Here is a 19,343-nt window from a genome sequence, read left to right on the forward strand (position 1 = left end):
GCTCAGCACCCTGAAGAAATTACTTCCCCTCCTTTCTTTGGAAGTAAGGAATGTGGCGGTGCATGCATTGATCATCTTTATTTATGAATTGTGGAGGCATTGGTGAACTGCCTGTAGGTGGTTCAAAATGCAGCAGCCAGGATCCTCTTGCGTCTACCTAGGCGCTCATCCATTTCTTCGGCTCTGTAGGCTCTCCTGTGGCTGCTGATAAGGAAGAGGATAGTATTCAAAGCCTTGGCACCGGTTCATAGAGCAGTGTTTCTGTCCAGCCCGAGCTACTTGGCAAAGAGATTCGTACACTATTGTCCCTCCAGAACACTGCAGTCTTCTTCAGCCTCTCTTGTCGATTTCCGTATTAAGAGCGTCTGTTGGGGATAGGCAAAGCCTTTTCCTTTTGGGCAGCTAAAGCCTAGAACTAACTTCCACAGGAACGGTGCCGGATTCCGATGGAGAAAGTCAAGTTCTGGCTTTTCCAGTGAGTCAGTAAAGTATGGCAGTAGTTGTGCAATGTTGGGGGTTTTGTCCTATTCAGTGCCGGGACATACCCCAGAGAGGCTATGCAATTTACCAATCCCCCCATTCATTCATTCACTTGGGTGAGTACAGAGAATAGTTTCACCGCCAGAAAAAGACACTGGAAGAAGCAAATTAGGGTTGCAGGGTCACACAGGGAGAGGGACCTCTGCTGGATGACATTCACTTACTGGGAGCGGCAAAGTGAGGATGGATGGTGGGAAGGGTGAGTCCACCAAATTGCCATCTCCCCTCCAAAAATGGGAAACAACTTTTACATCGCAGTCATTACATCGCACTACACTTACAACACAACATCCTTTACAACGCACGTCACTACAACGCAGGCATTACAAAGCATAACACTACATTGCATGTCACTACAATGCATACCATTACAACACATACCATTACAACACATACCATTACAACTCATAGTACCCCTACACTATCCAACACTTACCCTACTGTTGCACCCCCTGGAGTTAGACTAGTAATTTTTTCCCCCTATACTATCCAATACTTTACTTAAATGCAATGTAATGGTATGCGTTGTAATGATATGTGTTGTAAAAGTAGTATACAATGTAATGGAATGCATTGTAAAGGTAGTATATAATGTTATGGAATGTGTTGTAAAGGTAGTTTTTTAATATGTGATGTAGTGTCATGCGATGTAATGGAATGCGTTGTGGATGTTGCGATGTAAAAACTGCGTTGTAAATGTATGCATTGTAACGTCATACATTCGCCAAAATTATATTCTTTATAAAGGTCAAACCCAAGGCACACAGGCCCAACACAATGAATCTGAAGTCCGCATAACAGTGAGGAGCCTGCTAGCCAACCAAATCAGTAATAGGGGACTTCAGAGAGAACTCCTTGAAGCAGGACAAGTTGCATGCTATGCTAATGGCCATCAGAGAGACATGCAAGGCCCTGGAGCTGAAAACTGACAGAGAATCCATTGATCTTAACCTATTCCGAGTGGATCAGCATAAGATTTTATGTAGAATAAATGAAGTTGAAACTGTGTGGCAACAGTGCAACCATTCATACGAGACATCCAAAAACAAGTCTCATACCTCATGGAGCTACCTGGAAGAGGCTGCAGAGGGTACACAAAATTAGGATGACAGGGCTTCCATTGGAAACAGAGGGTCCGAGCATGGAGCTATATCTTGAGAAGTGGCTTAGCACCGAGACCAAGCCACAGGGAATAACCCAAATCTTTTTGATTGAAATGGTAAATTGCATGAGAACCCTATGAAGTCCAGGACAACAAGATATTCCTCTTTCAAGACTACCCGAGGGAGAGGGTGGGTTCGGGGCTGCAGCAACAACACAGCGCGTTCCTGAAGACAAATCTCTTCTTCCCCTCTCTAAACCTCAAATGCATGCTTTTCATCCCAGCTACATTGAAAATCGTAGATGTGGCAGGCTCACACTTCACAGTGTCACTGGCTGTCAGCGAGCAGGTCAACGGATAGAAAGCAGAACATAAAGGGAAGGTGGAACGCACCATAAGGCTCTGGCTTCACACAAAAATAAGAATCAGAACTGGAAGACCTTGCAGAAGCCAACCGGGAGACACTGATGTACATTGCATAATAGCATAAAAATTCCAGAGATGCCAAAGGAGACTCTGAGACTAGTACAATGACACCAGGAACACCGAAAGAAGACGACGACGACCAGGGCTCATAACTTCTGACAGGAATCACATCTACGATGGCGGATGAGAGATTACAGACTGAGGGACACAAAGAAATTGCCCTCTCTTGCTCATCTACTAATCAATGTTCGGTCAGCAGCACAGCTGGCTAAACCAGTATGGCTGTGGCATCAGGACATGGAGTGGAAACCTACATGAACTTTCTCCTAGAGTGATATCCTGCAAGAAGTGCCTCATGAGAGACGCATAAAGTCAAAAGATTTCCTAAGGGGAACAAACGATAGAGGCACCTTATGAGAGAAAGGTGAACAGTGGAAGTCACATGTACACACAGTTCCCACCCCAAAACTTCAAGATCGTACCAGCAATTACGGAAGGTGAATTTTGGTAATGTTCAAATGCATTGGGCTTGGACAGTTCAGATCCTGAGCCAAGGGAAATATTTGTTAAAGTTTCTATGAATGGTTGGTATTCACAAGAGACCTACTGCAAACATTTATGGGTGAGAGGCCAGCACTACTGCCTGGGATACACAGTAAGCTGTGAGGCAGAGGACCCTTGGAGGTGTCCTCTTAACCATTCTCCATGCTGAATCTAGACTGCAAGATACTGGGTGAAATATCTGCGGCTGGGATATCCAGTGTTACGCAACCTTAAATATCCGGACCAATTGGGCTTTGTTCCCAGAGAAATACTGCACTGAATGTAAGGAAACTACTCAAGAGAGAGTGCTCAATGGTGGTGATGGTGTCACAGAGAAGGAATAAGTGACATAAAGAAGGCATTTGACACTTGACTGGAAATATCTAAACCTGGTCCTCCGCTGGGTGAAATCTGGGAGATCAGAGTTAGAGTTTCATGTTGCCACTTCTGTCCGACCTGGCGGAGTTGCTGTGTCAAGAAGGCACGTCAGGAGAATTAAATTAGGACAGAAGATCATTACTGTATCCCTATACGTAGAAGGTGCATTACTGTACACATTAAAGTACCTTTGTTGTGCAACGAGTACATCAACGGTGCTGGCCCACCTGGAAAGCTTTGGTAAGTATCTAGGCTCGAGTTGAACACAGACAAGTCGTGAACGGTACCCACTGAGGTCACCATCAGGGCTAGACCCCTATGATCTGCCAGTGTTACCGCCTCAAACAGGAACCCATAACTTTTAAATATCTAGGCGTTCAGTTCTAGTATACAGAAGAGGCATCGATGATTGGAAACCGAACCCTGTTGCTTTCAGGAGTCCAGCCACTGGAAGCCGTCCCTTTCCGCAATGGGCAGGATAGCAGTCATCAAAATGATGGTACTGTCCAGCTCGCTCTACTTGCACAGATGCAGTCGCTCGGGGTTTGTTAGCAGACCAAGACAATGCAGGTTCAATAAATATGAAGGAAAACAGAGGAAACACTGTTGATGACGCATGTATTCCTAAAGCAGCAGCAACACCGAAGGCTGCCAAGGATGCTGTGTACAACTCAGAACCCTGCAAAAGACAACCACGGTGATGGTATATGCATCCCCCACCTCTTAATATGGTGCCTGCTCTACCTTGTGAAACTAGCTAAAATGGATAACCTTAAATGCTGTAATTAGCATGGTCAAATGAGGTTGGGACTGTGGCATGGAGGCAATTAATACACACACACTGGGTCCCGGATGTACTCGGCCTTGAGGGCCACGAGGCGGAAGTATCTGCCCAGACACAGAAAAGCATTGGCCGAGGATATGGGAAGGGACTTGACAGATGCCAATTGGAAACAGGCACTGGGGTACCTGAAAGCGGTATCCAGAAATGGCAGATTTAAGCTGATTCAGTATAAACATATTACACTGCACTTATTTGATGCCCTACAGACTACACAGGATCTTCCCATCAATTCTTAGATAAATACCCTAAATGCCATTCCACTGAATGGGATTAATCTGTGTTTAGTGTGTAGCTAAATGAGCACAGAAAAGGGCTTTAGCTTCACACTATTCTATCAATTTAGGAACAGAGATAATCATAGCAAGAGTCGTGCTGGCTCATTTTAATATGAGCACTTTGAATAATGTGAAAAAATAAGGGCTTAGTATCTGTAAAGTTTTGAGATGATTTTCCAAAAGGCACATTGCTCTTCAATGCCTTCTATGATGTAAGCTCACTTTATCTAATGCCAGGGCCCAATAAAAAACCTTGCGAGCTGCCCAGCGGTTCACACCATAGTAATTCATTTATTGCCCTACTGAATAGGATTACTCAGTGTGCAGCAAGATTAATAATCAATAGAGGGAATAGGGCACTCTAGGTACAGCGGAAATAGTAGGTGGAACATGTCCTCGCAAATGCACTTTGGCCAATGTTTTAGGTGGTTTTAAACTACGACTTAATTGTTTTAAATATGGTAATAACTTTATTTTAAAATTTGTTATTTTGGGATATTATGTATGAAATGTGCAAAAAGTGTTACATTGTGAGTTTTTATGTCATTCCAAAAACAAAAACCTCATGTGCATGTACTCGGATTGCATAGACTTATCCCAATACAGGACTGAGATCATGCAAGCAATATGACCCCTGACTGGTAGAATGACCAAAGACACCTCCAAGACGTGCCTTGTTAGGGGTCATAACTCAAACCAAAAAAAAAAAAGAATAAAGTTGACTGCAATATCAATAATCAGGCCATATTTTAAGCCAAAAGACCAACATTAACAAACAGAACAAAGAGCAGGAAATCTGGCCAGGCTACAGTGACACATGATACAATAGAAATTGATGGAACACAATGACAAACTGCTTTGAAGGGGCGAGAGAAGTTACATGCTATTCAGAGCCAAACATTGTGTGAAGTTATACTGAGCTGTATCCAAATGCTTGATACAGGTCACTCTAGACAGCCAGATGAAGAATAGTAACCAAAACAATGCAACTCTGAAATACATTGATAAGCAGGGGAATCAAACACCAGGGAAACCTCCTGGCAAAACGTGACCCCTGAATACACACTGGAAGTAAAACCTCACGCTGATGCAACCACTCTCTTGATCATATTTATATTAGTAATGTGAGCACAGAGCAAAATAATTGATGGATACCGGTCATGTTACGTTGTTGTTTCAAGAACTACTGATATTTTGTTATAGAGTATGTAAAGACGTGATTGAACGCAGTGCATTATGTCTACTGTAACTCCTTGGTCATGCTGAAAGTTTGTATCAAAACATTTTAAAAAAGAAAACCAGAACAGCTAAGAACTGCCCCAGCGCCCAATTTGCAAGAGCAAAATCATTCACTCATTTATTTGAAGGAGAAGAAGCATGAGGTTAAGGACAATCCTAATGCCTTGTTTGTAATCCTAGTGCTTTGTTGGCAATCATGGCCCTTTAGGGGGCGTTAATAATTTTAGAAAAAGCCCTCGCTCTTGCCTAAGCCAAGGACGGGTGCCATAAATGTATCTATGGGTGGGCAAGGGAGAGACTTGCCCCTGGAATTTAAAATATAGAAAATAAAATAAAAACATCCAAATACATACAGATGTTCTATTTTTTTCCTTCAATTTCCAGGTGTTTGTGGATATTGAGAGACTAAAAATAGTGATAAACTAGGTCACTGCACTTGTAATGCATTTGTATTTTTCATTTCTTGTGGGCATCGATTCAACTGCCCCAGTGACCAACTAAAAAAATAAGACATCACTGCTAGGAAAGGCTACCAGTGTCTCAATCTCCCTGTGGCAGAGAGAAGCGCAGATGCTGTGAAGACAGAATAATATGATGATGATGTATTTATAAAGTGCAACAAATACCCTGAGGTGTCGTGGCGCTACACTTAGCACGTAGAGGCCTAGCTGGAGTAAGTTTAAGAATTATGCCTCGAAAAGCCAGGTTTTTAAGCCCTTTCTAAATTTTAACAGGTTAGTTTCTTTTTTAAGCGAGGTTGTCAGGGAGTTCCACAGTTTAGCTGTTGTGGTAGTGAAGCTCCTGCCACCCCACCTGGCTCTCCTTACTTTAGGAGCAGCAAGATTTCTAAACTTGGTTGACCTGAGGGGCCTTGCTGGAATATACGGATTAAGAAATGTTGTCAGCTGTGTTGGTCCTAACTTGTTCAGTGATTTAAAGGCAATGCAGAGTGATTTAAATGGGATCTGTTTAGCTACCGGCAACCAGTATCAAGAGGATAAAGCTGAATATGCTAATCTGGAGCAGTGGTCAGAAGGTGTAGCTGCATGGAGTGCCTCAGCTGGGAGTCTTCTAGCTAGATAATTTAATATGAATCACCCAAGAGCACTAACTTGTGGTGTACATTGCACTCCAAATAGGTAAACTCTATTGTACAAATACATGCATCTTGATTGATCAAATACGGTGAGGATCAGCAGAGTGCTGCAGGGGACGCACCAGAGATGGCCTTGTGATCATATGACAGAACAAAAGATGGTAGCTTGCTGAAACTTGGACACATCATTGAATCAAGGTTGGCTTAGCCTTCCTAGGCAACACAGTGGAGCAGCAGAGGACACTGGAGGGAGTGGATGCAAAGAACATTCTTCCAATACAGGCCTGGCATTGGCAAGCGAGACTCTCTGGAATGTGGTATGATTGTATATGCTCTAAAGAAGGTGTAAACTCTATTGCAGCAAAATCCCCAATTGACTGTAAGACAGATGGGAAGGTGTAGCTATCAGGGTGGTGCTCTCCACGTTCCCCCTCACCAGCTATACTCCACCGGTATTTATCAGACAGAAAGAAAAAAAAAAGAGATCGAACTTAAATTAATTGAATTTATAAAGCAAATAAAACAAATCAGCATCGAATTGCTGTCACAGAGTAATGCACCAATGGGAAGAGGGACAACCCTAGCAAACTACATGCAGAAAAGCAAGGAAATCGCCCCGGGAACTGTAATTATAACCAGATTATCATCTGCCTATGAAAAATCAAGTAAGATTCCATACTGCTACTATTTACCTGGCTGCTGCCACTGAGAAAGCTTGTTCTCCCATCCAGCTTTCCTAAACCTGGGAACTATCACCTTTCTCTGTCTTGCCGAACTCAGAGGTCTTCTAGGAGCATACCAGTTGAAGGCGGCCCTATGATAGCAGGAGCATTGCTGATGGAGAGGCACAGGTCTTTAAAAAATCACCCACTTCCTCAATGGCAACCAATGGAGAGTCCTCAAACTCTCCCTGACTGACTGAGTTGTGTTTAGGCAGACCCCAGACCAACCAAGCAGGTGCATTTTGGATGACCTCAAGCTTATTTAACGAATACTGGTTGGCATTTAAATAAAGGGCATTACATTAGTCAAGGAGAGGTGTAATGAGCACAATGGCCACTGACACCATCATATTCCCAGGAAAAAAGGAAAACATTTTCTTCAAGGTCTTGATTCACAAACAAGAACTCCGTATTCTATTGGCCTAGGTATCAAATGTCAAAGTATTGTCAAAGATCACCCCCTGATGTTTTACATGGCCACCGGAACAGGTAGTGTACTGTAGATTTCAGGCCACCAAAGGTCGGTCCAGATAGAAGTTTTTGCCCCAAAAACCACAATCTTAGTTTTTGCCATGTTCATTTTAAGCCAGTTCTCGCTCATCCAAATACTAACTTCATCCATACAGGACCTAAACCGGTCTGCCGCCCCTTCACAATCATCGGAGATGGAGACGACGATTTGTGTGTCATCCACATAGGATGGCATCTGGAAACCAAGGGAGCGCACCAGTTGCACCAATGGGGCGACATACAGGTTAAATAAGGTTGGACTGAGGGAGGAACCCCGCTAGACTTCATATGGAAGCAGAAAATCCCCCCAGCTAAGTCCTGTTCACCAAAAAAGACTCCAGCAGGTATAAGGCAACATTCCTCAGCCCAGCCTGTCTCCGCCTTTGCATCATCAGAGATGGAGATATGGTGTAAAATGCTGAAGAAGGATCAGGCATAACCAAAATAGCCACACAAAGTTTGCACAATGTAGACTTGGAAAAGGTACATTGATAGGCAGCATGTTCAAGGGTCACACCATCAGCTATTTTGAGGCCTGGAACTCTCACTTTACTGCCAATGTGGAGAGGTTTACATATTACACTCTGATGCAACCAGCTGTAACAGTGGCAGACAAAAGACCTTTGACACCATTCAAAACATGCATTACAACACAGTCATACACAGACAGGGTGAATGTGCAGGGAACCCTGATGAAGCAGTCCCAATTTACTGATGCAGATAGATAGAGAAGCAGAGGAGCGATTTAGAGGGGAGGTCAGTGACCGGATCAGACTTGACCAACAACAACCTCTACTGTTATGTAACCAGGAACACAAGATACACGCGGGAGACATTGCAGTGACAAGAGAATCAACACGTATTGGACATATATAAAAAATTCTGGGATTCTTGAAGTTGCCACTATGAATAACATACGGAGTTATTCAGTCCCTGAAACACAAGGTTTGAGCGCAATGGGACCAAGCAATCTGTGGGCAGTGGAAAATAACTGGTTCATTTCAGCATGGCTCACAACAGAAAGGTAGACTTCCCAAGGACCAGAGAGCAATGTTACATATTAGCCCTCTGGCAAGCAGTAACTCAGTTCAGATCAAGGACAAAAGGGGATCGATGGACCATCTAAGGCAGGTGCTCCCCAAGTGTCTGACCAGGCCGATCGAGAGAAGAATGAGAGACAGGAAGCAGAGAGGTGGCTACAAAGGATGCAGAGGTGCTATTTTCAGGGAGAGGATGTAGACTTACGACTAGAGCGGCCGACTATGGAGCTGGGAAATCTTGTTAGAACCTCAGCATCGGCTCAGAATCCTGTGATTCTGGGCAAATCACTTAATCCCTCTGCCCTACCAAAATATGAATGTGTCTTTGTGTAAATTAACTGTTGCTCATGTAAAGTGCTCCAATACCTTCGGGTCTGGTTTTCGCTATATAAATCTGCACACAAATAAAAAGATTGTAATACACATTCTACTTTAGGAATACTGTGATACTGGTTTGTCATGTTCACATGCTAACCTCGAATAAAGAGGTAAACAAAGTTTAAAAACTCCAGTACAATAAAACAAAGTGTTTACACTAAAATGGAAAAGGATAGAAGTGTTACTTACTTTGCCTGATTACTAAGAAGAGTTACATTCACATTTCCAAGAACAAGGTTTAGATATAAACTGCAAAACAAAACATTGAGAAATAGATTATCACATGAACACAAACAAAAACATTGTTTTTTCAAAGAACATTAAAACAGTGATTAAAGGATTCAAGACGCAGCATTCGATGGCTTGTGCAGGCAGGAAAGCAAACTAACCAGAGATAAGCATTCACAAGTGAACAGACCAGCCCCTTATTTGCCAGAGCATACAGCAGGGCCAGTTTCTGCATCTGGGTCAGATTTTCTTGCCAAACACTACCTACCCTCCACAAGTAGACTATAAAGTACCCTTTAGGAAAGAAAGGGATATTTCATAAAGGAGAGTGCAGATGCCCACACAGGCAGGAGCCCTACAAAACGTTCCTTTAAAAATCAGCCCAGATCAATGGACTGTCTCAGTAAATCGAGCATGTGGAAGCTGAGAGGGGACACAAGCTGTCACAGAATAGCAATGAAGGGGTTTTGTCTTCCCTTGCCCTCTACTTTCAAAATGGTGGAAAGGTGCCCATGTGAAGCATTTATTTTATTTATTTTATTTTAAAAGTTTTATATAGCGCGGACAAGATCTTTGCAGATATCAGAGCGCTTTACATAGATGGTGGCGTACTCATATCAATAAATCAATAAATCAAAACAGTACAAATAGGTTACATAGAGGGGTACATGATGGGGGCGTAATCATACAAATAAATCAATAAATCAAACAGTACAACTAGGTTACATACGGGGTATGTGAGGGAGACTACTCATACAAGTAGGCAAAGGGGTCAAGCAGGTAGAAGCATGTAGTACAGTGTTAACAGAGTTCTAGATACTAGTTCAAGTGTATTTAGCCATGAGGATAGCTTTTACTTCTTTTTTAAAGAGTGTAGTGGATGGGATAAGCCTTGTTTCTGGAGGGAGAGAGTTCCAGATCCTAGGTGCCATTCCAGAGAAGGAGCGCTTATATGTTTTTTCCTTCCGGAATCTTCGCGGTTTCAGCAGAAGATTATTTGTGCCTCTAGTGTTTCTGGTTCCGCCAGATATTGTCAATTTCTGGGCGAGGTAACCGGGTGATTTAAGGTGAACCGCCTTGTGTGTCATGCAGGCGATTTTCAGGTGTATTGTGGCTTCAAATGGCAGCCAATTCAGGGCTCTCAGGTCAGGGGTAATGTGGGAGTGCTTTTTAGACCCAGTGATGAGTCTCGCTGCAGCGTTTAGGGAGGCTCTTAGGGGTGCGGTTGTGGTTAGGGGGAGTCCGACTAGTGTGGTGCTGCCGTATTCAATTCGGGGGATGACTATAGCTTGTACTGCGGTTTGGAAGTCTTTGGCTGGGAGGAAGGGTTTAAGTTTTCTCAGAGTATTGATCTGGAAGTTCGCGCCCTTAGTTGCCTTGCTGATGTGTTGCTGCATGTTGAGATTGGTGTCAAGTGTAATGCCTAAAGATTTTGCTGAGTCCACGATGGTGGGTTGGACATTGAGTGCAGTTAGGTGTTTAAGCCAGGTTTGAGCAGTGGAGCTCTTAGCTGGAGGTGAGATCAGAAGGAACTCTGTTTTCAGGGCATTGAGTTTGAGGTAATTATCGGCAAGCCAGGATTGGGTGCATCTGATTGTTGCGTTCAGGAGCAGGATGTCATTGGGAGATTGTAATTTGAGATAAAGTTGGGTGTCATCGGCGTATGGATGCTTGTAGCAAGGTGGTGAGTGGTTCCATGACTAGGTTGAACAGAGTTGGGGATAAAGAGGAGCCCTGGGGGACTCCTAGCGTTACAGGTATTGGCGAGGACATCAGGTTGTTGCTCTTGAATTTCTGCGTCCTGTTGTGAAGAAAGGAAGTGAACCACTTGAGAACAGTACCAGATAAGCCCATTCTTGTGTTTAGGAGTTCTAGCAGATTCTCATGTTTAACGGTGTCGAATGCTGAAGAGAGATCAAGAAGGATGAGGAGGCAAGTATCGTTTTGGTCTAGCATTTGAAGTGCGTCGTCAATTATGTGCGTCATGGCCGTTTCAGTACTGTGTCCCGCTCGGAAGCCTGACTGGTGCGGGTTGAGGAGATCAAATTGCTCAATGTGATTAGTCAATTGTAGTTGTGCGCATTTTTCTAGTAGTTTGGCGAGGGTGGGAATATTGGTGATGGGTCGGTAGTTGTTGAGGTCAGAAGGGACGGCTGTGGGCTTTTTTAGTAGAGGTGTGACTTGACCAACTTTGAGGGAGTCAGGGATGCTTCCTTGTTGGAGAGAGCTGTTGACAATTTTAGTCCAGAGAGGGAGAAGCAGAGGGGTAAAGTCTTTTACTGCGGAGGCAGGCAAGGGGTCCGTGAGGTGATTGGATGGTTTCAGGGTGTTGAGCAGTTTACCAATTTCTTCTTCCGAGTATGTGCCAAAGGTTGACCATGTAGCATTGTTTTTTGGTTCAGCGGTTGCTGGGCACTGGGGTTTGGAATGGAGGCTTGCATCAATAAGGAGATCGCTTTTTATGTTGTCAGTTTTTTGGATAAAGAAAGCAGCGAAGTCTTCACAGGAGGGTGCTTTACTCGCAGTGTTAATTGGTTGGGGTTGTTCCTTGGATTGTGATCTGATAAGCTCAAATAGTTTTCTCGGTCTGTTTTTTGCCTGGTCGAGCTGGCGGCTGAAGAAGTCTGATTTTGTACTTTTATTTTCCTGAAGTAGGCGTTTCTCTTTTTCTTCAGGTCTTTTAGGTGCATTGCAGAGGGAGCTGCTCTCCAGATACGTTCAGCCATTCGCATGTCTCGTCTATCCTCATTGAGACTCCCGTCGTACCATGGGTTGGAGATTTTAGTAGTGACTCTTTTTAGCTGCATAGGTGCAGCCTCATTAATTATTGTGGTCATGGCATTGAGATAGTGGTCAGTCAGGGTTTGAACGTCCGTATCGTCTGTCGGTGGAAGAAGGAGATTGCGCCTGTTGGGGGGCAAAGAGCCTGGGTTGAGTTTTCTCATGTCTCTTTTCCAAACTTTCGGTTTGGGGAATTGAGTCGGGTTGACTTTAACTTTTTCATTGATGAAGAATGTGATAATATGGTGATCTGACCAGTCACAGGGTTGGATGGACTCGAGTAGGATAGAGTCCTCTTTGGAGATGACCAGGTCAAGGATAGAGCCTTTCTCGTGGGTCGGGCTGTTGCATATTTGGGTGAGGTTAAGAGCGTCGAGGAAATTTTTAAGACTATTTACCACCGCGTCATTACGATCGTTCCAGTGGAGGTTAAAGTCTCCAAGGTATATTTGGGTGAGCTGCCGCCCGGAATTGGTTGAGATCATATCCATGATTTGTTGGGAGAAGGTGAAGTTGTCCCTGGGAGGGTGGTAAATGCTGTGAAGAGAGCATATCGGTTTGCCCTCGCTGATAATGTCGAGGCAGATGTATTCACATGAATTTGGAGATGGTAGTGAGGTGGAGTTGGCTCTCCGAACAGAGATGTTGTTCCTGTAAATGCATGCGATTCCACCCCACAGTTGGCCTGATCTGTCGAGCCTGATAATGTGGTAGTTAGGGGGAACTAGAATGTCCATTATAGGTGTAGAAGATTGTTAGCCAGGTTTCAGTCAGTATGATTATGTCGAGGTCCCGCGATAAGAGGAGCTCTGCAATGGCGGCGGCATGTTTCGAGGCCGATCTACAATTGAGGAGGGTGCATTTGAGACGGGGGGTGGTGGGTGGTTCAAGAGCGAGGGGGACTCTTCTGAGGTTATTGGGGACGGAGGATCTGTTGTTTAGTGTGGGGGGTCTAAGGGGATTTGAGTGTATCGAGGGGATGGTGAGGTGTGGGGAGGTTGTGTCATTTTGGGATGCTGGGTCATAGGAGCGGAGAAGGGGGAGTGTGTCGAGATCAGAAATAGGGTTGTGGGTACGACGAGGGCGGTTGTTGCGATTGCGAGCTGGCATTGAGGTCCGGTTGGGGGAGAGTTGAGTGGGAGAGTTGATTGGGAGGGCGGAGGACAAGATGGGTTGGGAGGTGAAGTTGTGTGTGGGGTTGCAGGGACGGCGAGGGGGCCGAGGGCAGAATTTGCGACTATGAACAGGTATTGACGCCCGGTGTAGGGTGTGGGTGTCGGCCGTAGGGGAAGTGGCCAATTTGGGCGGGTGTGTGAGGGTGTCTGCTGGGGGGGGAGTGGCCAGTTTGGGGCAGGGCGTGGGGGTGGGTAAGGGATGTGTGGGGTGTCTGGAGAGTAGTTCTTTGATGATGTGTATGTCTTCTTTGATCTGAAGAGAGTGGCCATGATGTTGTCCATCGTGGGGTAGGTGGAGGGGGTGTTGTCCATCGTGAGGTAGGTGGAGGGGGAGGGGGTGGGGTTGGGGGTGGTAGTCAAAGGTGAATGACCGACTAGGGAATTCGCGTGCTGATGGGAGGGAGGGCTGGTGTTTGAACGGGGTTGCGTTGTGTTAGTGTACTGGGTGATGTTAGGGGGGAGAGAAGTTTTGGGCGGGAGAGGAGTGGATGAGGTAGGTAGGAGGTTGGTGGTCTGGGTGAGGGCATTGATGGTAGGCGGGCGGATCAGGGTGTAGTCTGGGAGACTGATAGTGGTGGTGGGGGAACCGGTCGGGTAGTGGGGGCTGAGAGTAGGAGGGGAGATGAGATTGGAGGTGGCCCTGTTGTGGGGAGGGGTAGTTAGATTGAGAGAGGATGTGTGTTCTGCGTGGTTATTTCGAGGGTAATGGGGGCTGAGTATAGGGGGGGATAGAGAGGGGGATTTGTAAATAGGAGTGTTGTTCTGGTGTTGAACTAGGTTAGGTGTGCTGTGGGAAGGAGCTGTGCCGTCTGCGGTGAGCGGGGTGTTAAGGCCATCTGTAGGTGTGTGAGTAGTGTTGATGAAGAGTGTGGATGACCGTGAGTTGGTAGAAGGGGTGGGGGTGTGGGTGGTGTATGAGGGGGAGCAATCTGTGTCAGTGTTTGATGCGCTTGAGTCACCTGCCCGGTGCTGAACTGGGATAGAAGAGTTGCGGGTAGGAGATGGGGGGTCCGGGGTAATAGGTGTGTCCCTAATTGAGATGTTGTTCCGCGAGTTGGAGAGGTGCTCTATGAGAGTCGGGAACAAGTTGTCTAGTAGTTCCAGGTTCCTGTCTGTGGATTGAGATAGGACAATCCCGTTATTGTAGATGGTGATGGTGGCTCTGCCTGGAAAGAGTTGGGATGGCGTGATGGAAAGAGTTAGGCTGTGAGAGGATTTCTTGGTGGAAGAGACGGTGAGTAGGGTGTGGAACGCCTTTTGCCATTGAGCTCTGCGTGTGGTGTGGAAGATGATATCAGTGTTCAGGGATCCATTGACCGGTGAGAAGTAGGTGTCAGCATAGGATGTTTCATGGTGTGACCTAAGGAAGTTGTGTTTAAAGCGTTTAGCGGCTTTTTTGGTGAGTGCCGGTGGGTAGTTGATTTTATATGTGTGCTTGCCGATAGGATCCATGATGGGGCGGTGGTTTAGGTGTGTGTGGGAGACTGCAATATAATGGTATACATGTACAGGAAAACAAGTACGTAAAGTACGCTACACATTAACAATGTGGTACTAGTGATCAGTCAGCATCCCAGATATCAGAGTGTGTAGAGGCACAGATACATACATAAGTTACACGGTACTGGAGTGAATAGTGATCAGCCAGCGTTACCAAAGTGACAGAGTATGCAGTAGAGCAAGTGCATTCAGTATATTGCAGAGTACAAGAGAGAGGTATAATACCAATTACATGGATCAACAATGATCCTAGGGGGCAAAGGTGACACTAGTGAGCATCCAGAACTATACACGGTAATAGTTGGTGTATTACAGGAGAGAAGAGAAGGGTGAGGGTGGGTGCAGGTTGTAGCACTGTGCAGCGTATTGCATACTACAGTAGAGGTATATTGTATGTGAGGTAGCAGTCGGTGCGTAACAGGAGAGAAGAAAAGGAGTGGGTGCAGGTAGAGGAAAATGTGCAGAGTAGTGCAGAATAAAGGAGAAGGTATAATACTGATGAGAGCAAGATACAAATGCAAACCACAATTAACATGAGTCAAAAATCAACATTAGCTAGCAGCCCGCGCATTACAAATGTTTAAATAGAGACAGAAGTGACACTGGTGGGCAACCAGAGATGTGAGGTCTATGAGGTAGCAGTCGGACTAATAAAATAGAATATAGGAACATAGTACAGATGCCGCCAATAATGTATATGAATCAAAAATTAGAATCATAGAATCGAAAATGTCATTAGTTAGCAACCAACATATATGAGGTAGCAATCTGTGCATTACAAATGTTCAGAATATAGATAGAAATATATACTGCAATAATAGGCAGAGATTCTTTCATAAATGAGGTAGCAATCAGAATCAGTGCATTACAGAAGTTTAAAATACAGGTATAGGGATAGTGCTTTCATATACAAGGTAGCAATCTGCATTACAAATATTCAAAATATAGGTAGAATTATAATACTGTAACAATAGGCAGACATTCTTTCATGTATGAGGTAGCAACTAGAATCAGTGCATTACAGTAGTTTAACATACAGGTAGAGGAATAGTACTGCACTAATCAGCAAACATCCTTTCACAAGATGTAGTAAACACATAACTGGGCACAGTAGATAGTTGAGATTAGACTAAAAAGCTAGGTTCTTAGTGTCTGTTCAGCTAATGAAAATGATGCCCGCCCGAGAGAGACATAGCATAGCATAGCTTTAGTTATGCTATTCTCTGCCACCTGCCGCGCACCACAGTGGCGACCCCAAGAAAGAGACTGTGAGGCAAACACAGATTACAGACGTGCATCCTAATGTGCAACTAAATATCAACTTAACACCTTTGATGGAACCACAAATATGGGCATAAAATCTACACTGGCCCAAGAAATACTGGTAAATCGGAGGGACAACAAATTACTGCTATGAACACAAAGGAGCCTTTAACATAAGCATATGTCCTTTGGTAAAGGGTAGTAAAAGCCTACATGTTCACAGATGTAAATGTTTCTAGACCAATGATTAGACCCAGTTCAACTATATAGGAATGACTACAGGCACAATAGCTCTGCTAGAGGAACACATGACAAACGGCAACAATTCACTGCTAAGGTGGGACTGATAGCACAATAACTGTAGAGGATCATGAAAAGCAGCTGCATAACTTCTCTTACAGGCAGGAACTGCTGAGACACACATCCCGCACAATGAAAGCTGAGAGAATACACAATTGCACACTACATTTCCGGAACCCAATTGCATGCTCTATTGAGACAATACATTGGCTCCAAGAGCTCAGCTAGGGCAATACAACTGCATGATAACTTTAGTGGAGCGTGTTTACAATCGTAAATATTCAACGGCACTACAATTATTAAAGCTATTGTATATCTTACCACATGATTTCCAATGGATGCTATTAATCTGTCTGGAATGGGGGCTACTGACTTGGCAAAGAAAGATAGATAGATAGATATAGATATATATCCGCCAGTAGGTAGTTATAGTTCGGACCTATTATCCATAGGAAATCCGCAACATTCTTTTTGGAATAATTTTGCACCGGTTGACGAACCGGTTGACGAATCTTCGCGAAATTTTCAAAACTGGAGGGGTGCTCTGGTCCGCTCCTATCTTGAACGTTTCGGGGTGATTCGTCAAGTGGGGGCCGAGAAAAAAGGGGGGTTCCAAAACCGGTTTTCCCCATGCAATTTCCCATAGGAACCTTTAATCGCAGCTACAGCCCGAACTGCTGAGCGGAATTACACCAAATTTGACAAAGAGGTAGCCCTTGGTTCAGAGTCGTGCCTTTTGCTGTTCAGTAATTCCTGAGAAAATCAAAAGTAAAATCACATATATATCTAGAGGAGCGCAGGATCCGCGCACCCTGCCGAGCACGAGCTGAATTGTAATTGGCTGTCAACACTCCAAATCAGGAAGTGTTGGCAGCCATCTTGTGCCTCAGACCCGAGCTACAAGAAACCTAAGAAGCAAAACGCGAAAAACGTGAAAAGAGGGCAGGGTAGAAACCCCCTGACCCCCTAGGCCTGCTCAGGGGGTGCCAATAAAACAAAAAAAACAAAGCGCGGTCTCCCGCCACCCCCGGGGCTTAATAGTTTAATGTTGGGTGGGCCTCTAAGGCTGAACATTTCTCACCAACGCAGCCCCCTGGCACATACTGGAGGTACCTGGTGAGCTAGTTGGCCTCCAGGGACCCACAGCATTGAGGAGGAATTAATGCTCCAACTTAAAATGCGCCACGGGCGTGTTTGCGGACATGTCACCTCAGGCCACGCCCCTTTCCTTCACCACTGTGCAAACGCGCCCCGTGGCACGTTTTAAGTTGGAGAATTAATTCTCTTTCAGTACTGAGGGTTCCTGAGGGCCAAATAGCCCAACAGGTATCTCCAGTATGCGCCAGGGAGCTGCGTTGCAGACAGGTGTTCAGAGGCCATGCCCTTTTTACACCTCTCTGCAACGCAGCTTTGTGGTGCTTATTGGAGGTACCTAGTAGGCTAGTTTGACCCTAGGGTCCCTTAGGATTCAAGGAGACTTAATCTCTCAACTTAGAACGGCCACAGGGCACATTTACACAGTGGTGAAGGGAGCGGACGGGGTCTGAGGTGACGTGTACAAACACGCACTGTGGTGCGTTTTAAGATGGGGAAAAAATTCCCCTTCAATCCTGAGGGACTCTGGGGGCCAAGTAGCCCACCAGGTGATTCCAGGAAGTGCCACTGCGCTGCAGAGAGGTGGTGCAGGCCGTGCCCCTTTTTACATCTCTCTGCTACGCAGCTCTGTGGCGCTTACTGGATGTACCTAGTGGGCTAGTTGGACCCTAGGGACCCTCAGGATTGAAGGGGAATTATTTCCCCAACTAAAACGGGCCACAGTGCGTGTTTGCACAGTGGTGAAGGGAGGGGATGGTGTAGGAAAGTGGCTCTATATATACTGGACCGAAGTAAAATCTTACGAATTCCGATTTACTCACCTGTTATCAGGGAGACCTCGGTGATGCATCTTTGAGCCCAGTACTGATCCTGAAAAGTCATTCTAACCGTACTTACCAGTAACTTGAATTTCCTTCCACAGGATATCATTGCCTGCTATATAAAATATATATAAATATATAAAATAAAAAAAATATTCGAATTTCAATATTTTTCAAAACTTTTTTTCAATTTATATAAAAAATTTGTAATGTAATTTAAAAAATTAAATATCTAAAAATAAATAGTTTAAAAAAATGTAGTAAATCAGTATCAAAAAAATAAATATAACAATACATTTAAAAATTGTCATTTACAAAACTGAAAAAAACATAGGTTTCAGGCATGTTATAGTTAGGAATTAGCATTTAAAAAACCTTAGCAATTCACTAAAAAAACCATAGGTTTTAGGGGTGTTATAGTTAGCTGGACATTTCACTCGTACAAAAACATTGAAATTCCTGTTATAGTTAGTTGTACTAACTATAACTCGCGCGACCGCAATCCGCTGATGATGATGATATTACATCATTCATCACATGGTCAGTGACATCACTGATGACATCTCAAATGACATCATCCACGTGACAATCTGATACATCTCATCATACACTAGTATAACCTTTCAACACTCATTATAAAATATGGAGTACCATATTTGAAACCATTGCACTCCAATACACGTTTCTAAAAACTCACTCAGTGATTCCTACATCTACACAGATCTAAACACTTACCTATAGAGGCACTCATACATGCTAACAAAGATCAATAGAACACTATTAAATATACTTATACACCTACATCGAAATTACGCACCAGCACACATCATATTCACTTATGCAGTCATCCTACTCACTTATGCAAACAATTGATCATACTTACATTTAGTAAGCTACACACTTATACAAACACCACTTTATTTATTCATATAGATAGTAACTCATACTTAGTGTGTTATAAAATCACTATTACAAGTAAACAGTTTTCGATAGTCACTCATACAATCACTGAGTCTTATGTATACTTATTTATATACAACAACTGTCACATACACTGCCTTTTATATTTCTACTTTGTAGGACATGT

The 19,343-nt window shown here is 44.3% G+C and overlaps 1 protein-coding gene across 2 annotated transcripts in view; it reads right to left on the bottom strand.

Annotated features, from left to right (window-relative positions):
• LOC147660706 (transmembrane protein 120B) overlaps positions 1-19,343 on the bottom strand; it is a 118,319-nt gene that overhangs the window by 60,922 nt on the left and 38,054 nt on the right. For both annotated transcript variants that reach the window (XM_086951521.1, XM_086951522.1), the window contains exon 4: positions 9,283-9,342. In XM_086951521.1, coding sequence (XP_086807647.1) covers positions 9,283-9,342 — 60 coding nt within the window. The remainder of the gene's footprint in view (positions 1-9,282; positions 9,343-19,343) is intronic.

The sequence above is a fragment of the Lissotriton vulgaris genome, unplaced genomic scaffold (genome assembly GCF_964263255.1).
Source record: "Lissotriton vulgaris unplaced genomic scaffold, aLisVul1.2 SCAFFOLD_2916, whole genome shotgun sequence".
NCBI lineage: Eukaryota > Metazoa > Chordata > Amphibia > Caudata > Salamandridae > Lissotriton > Lissotriton vulgaris.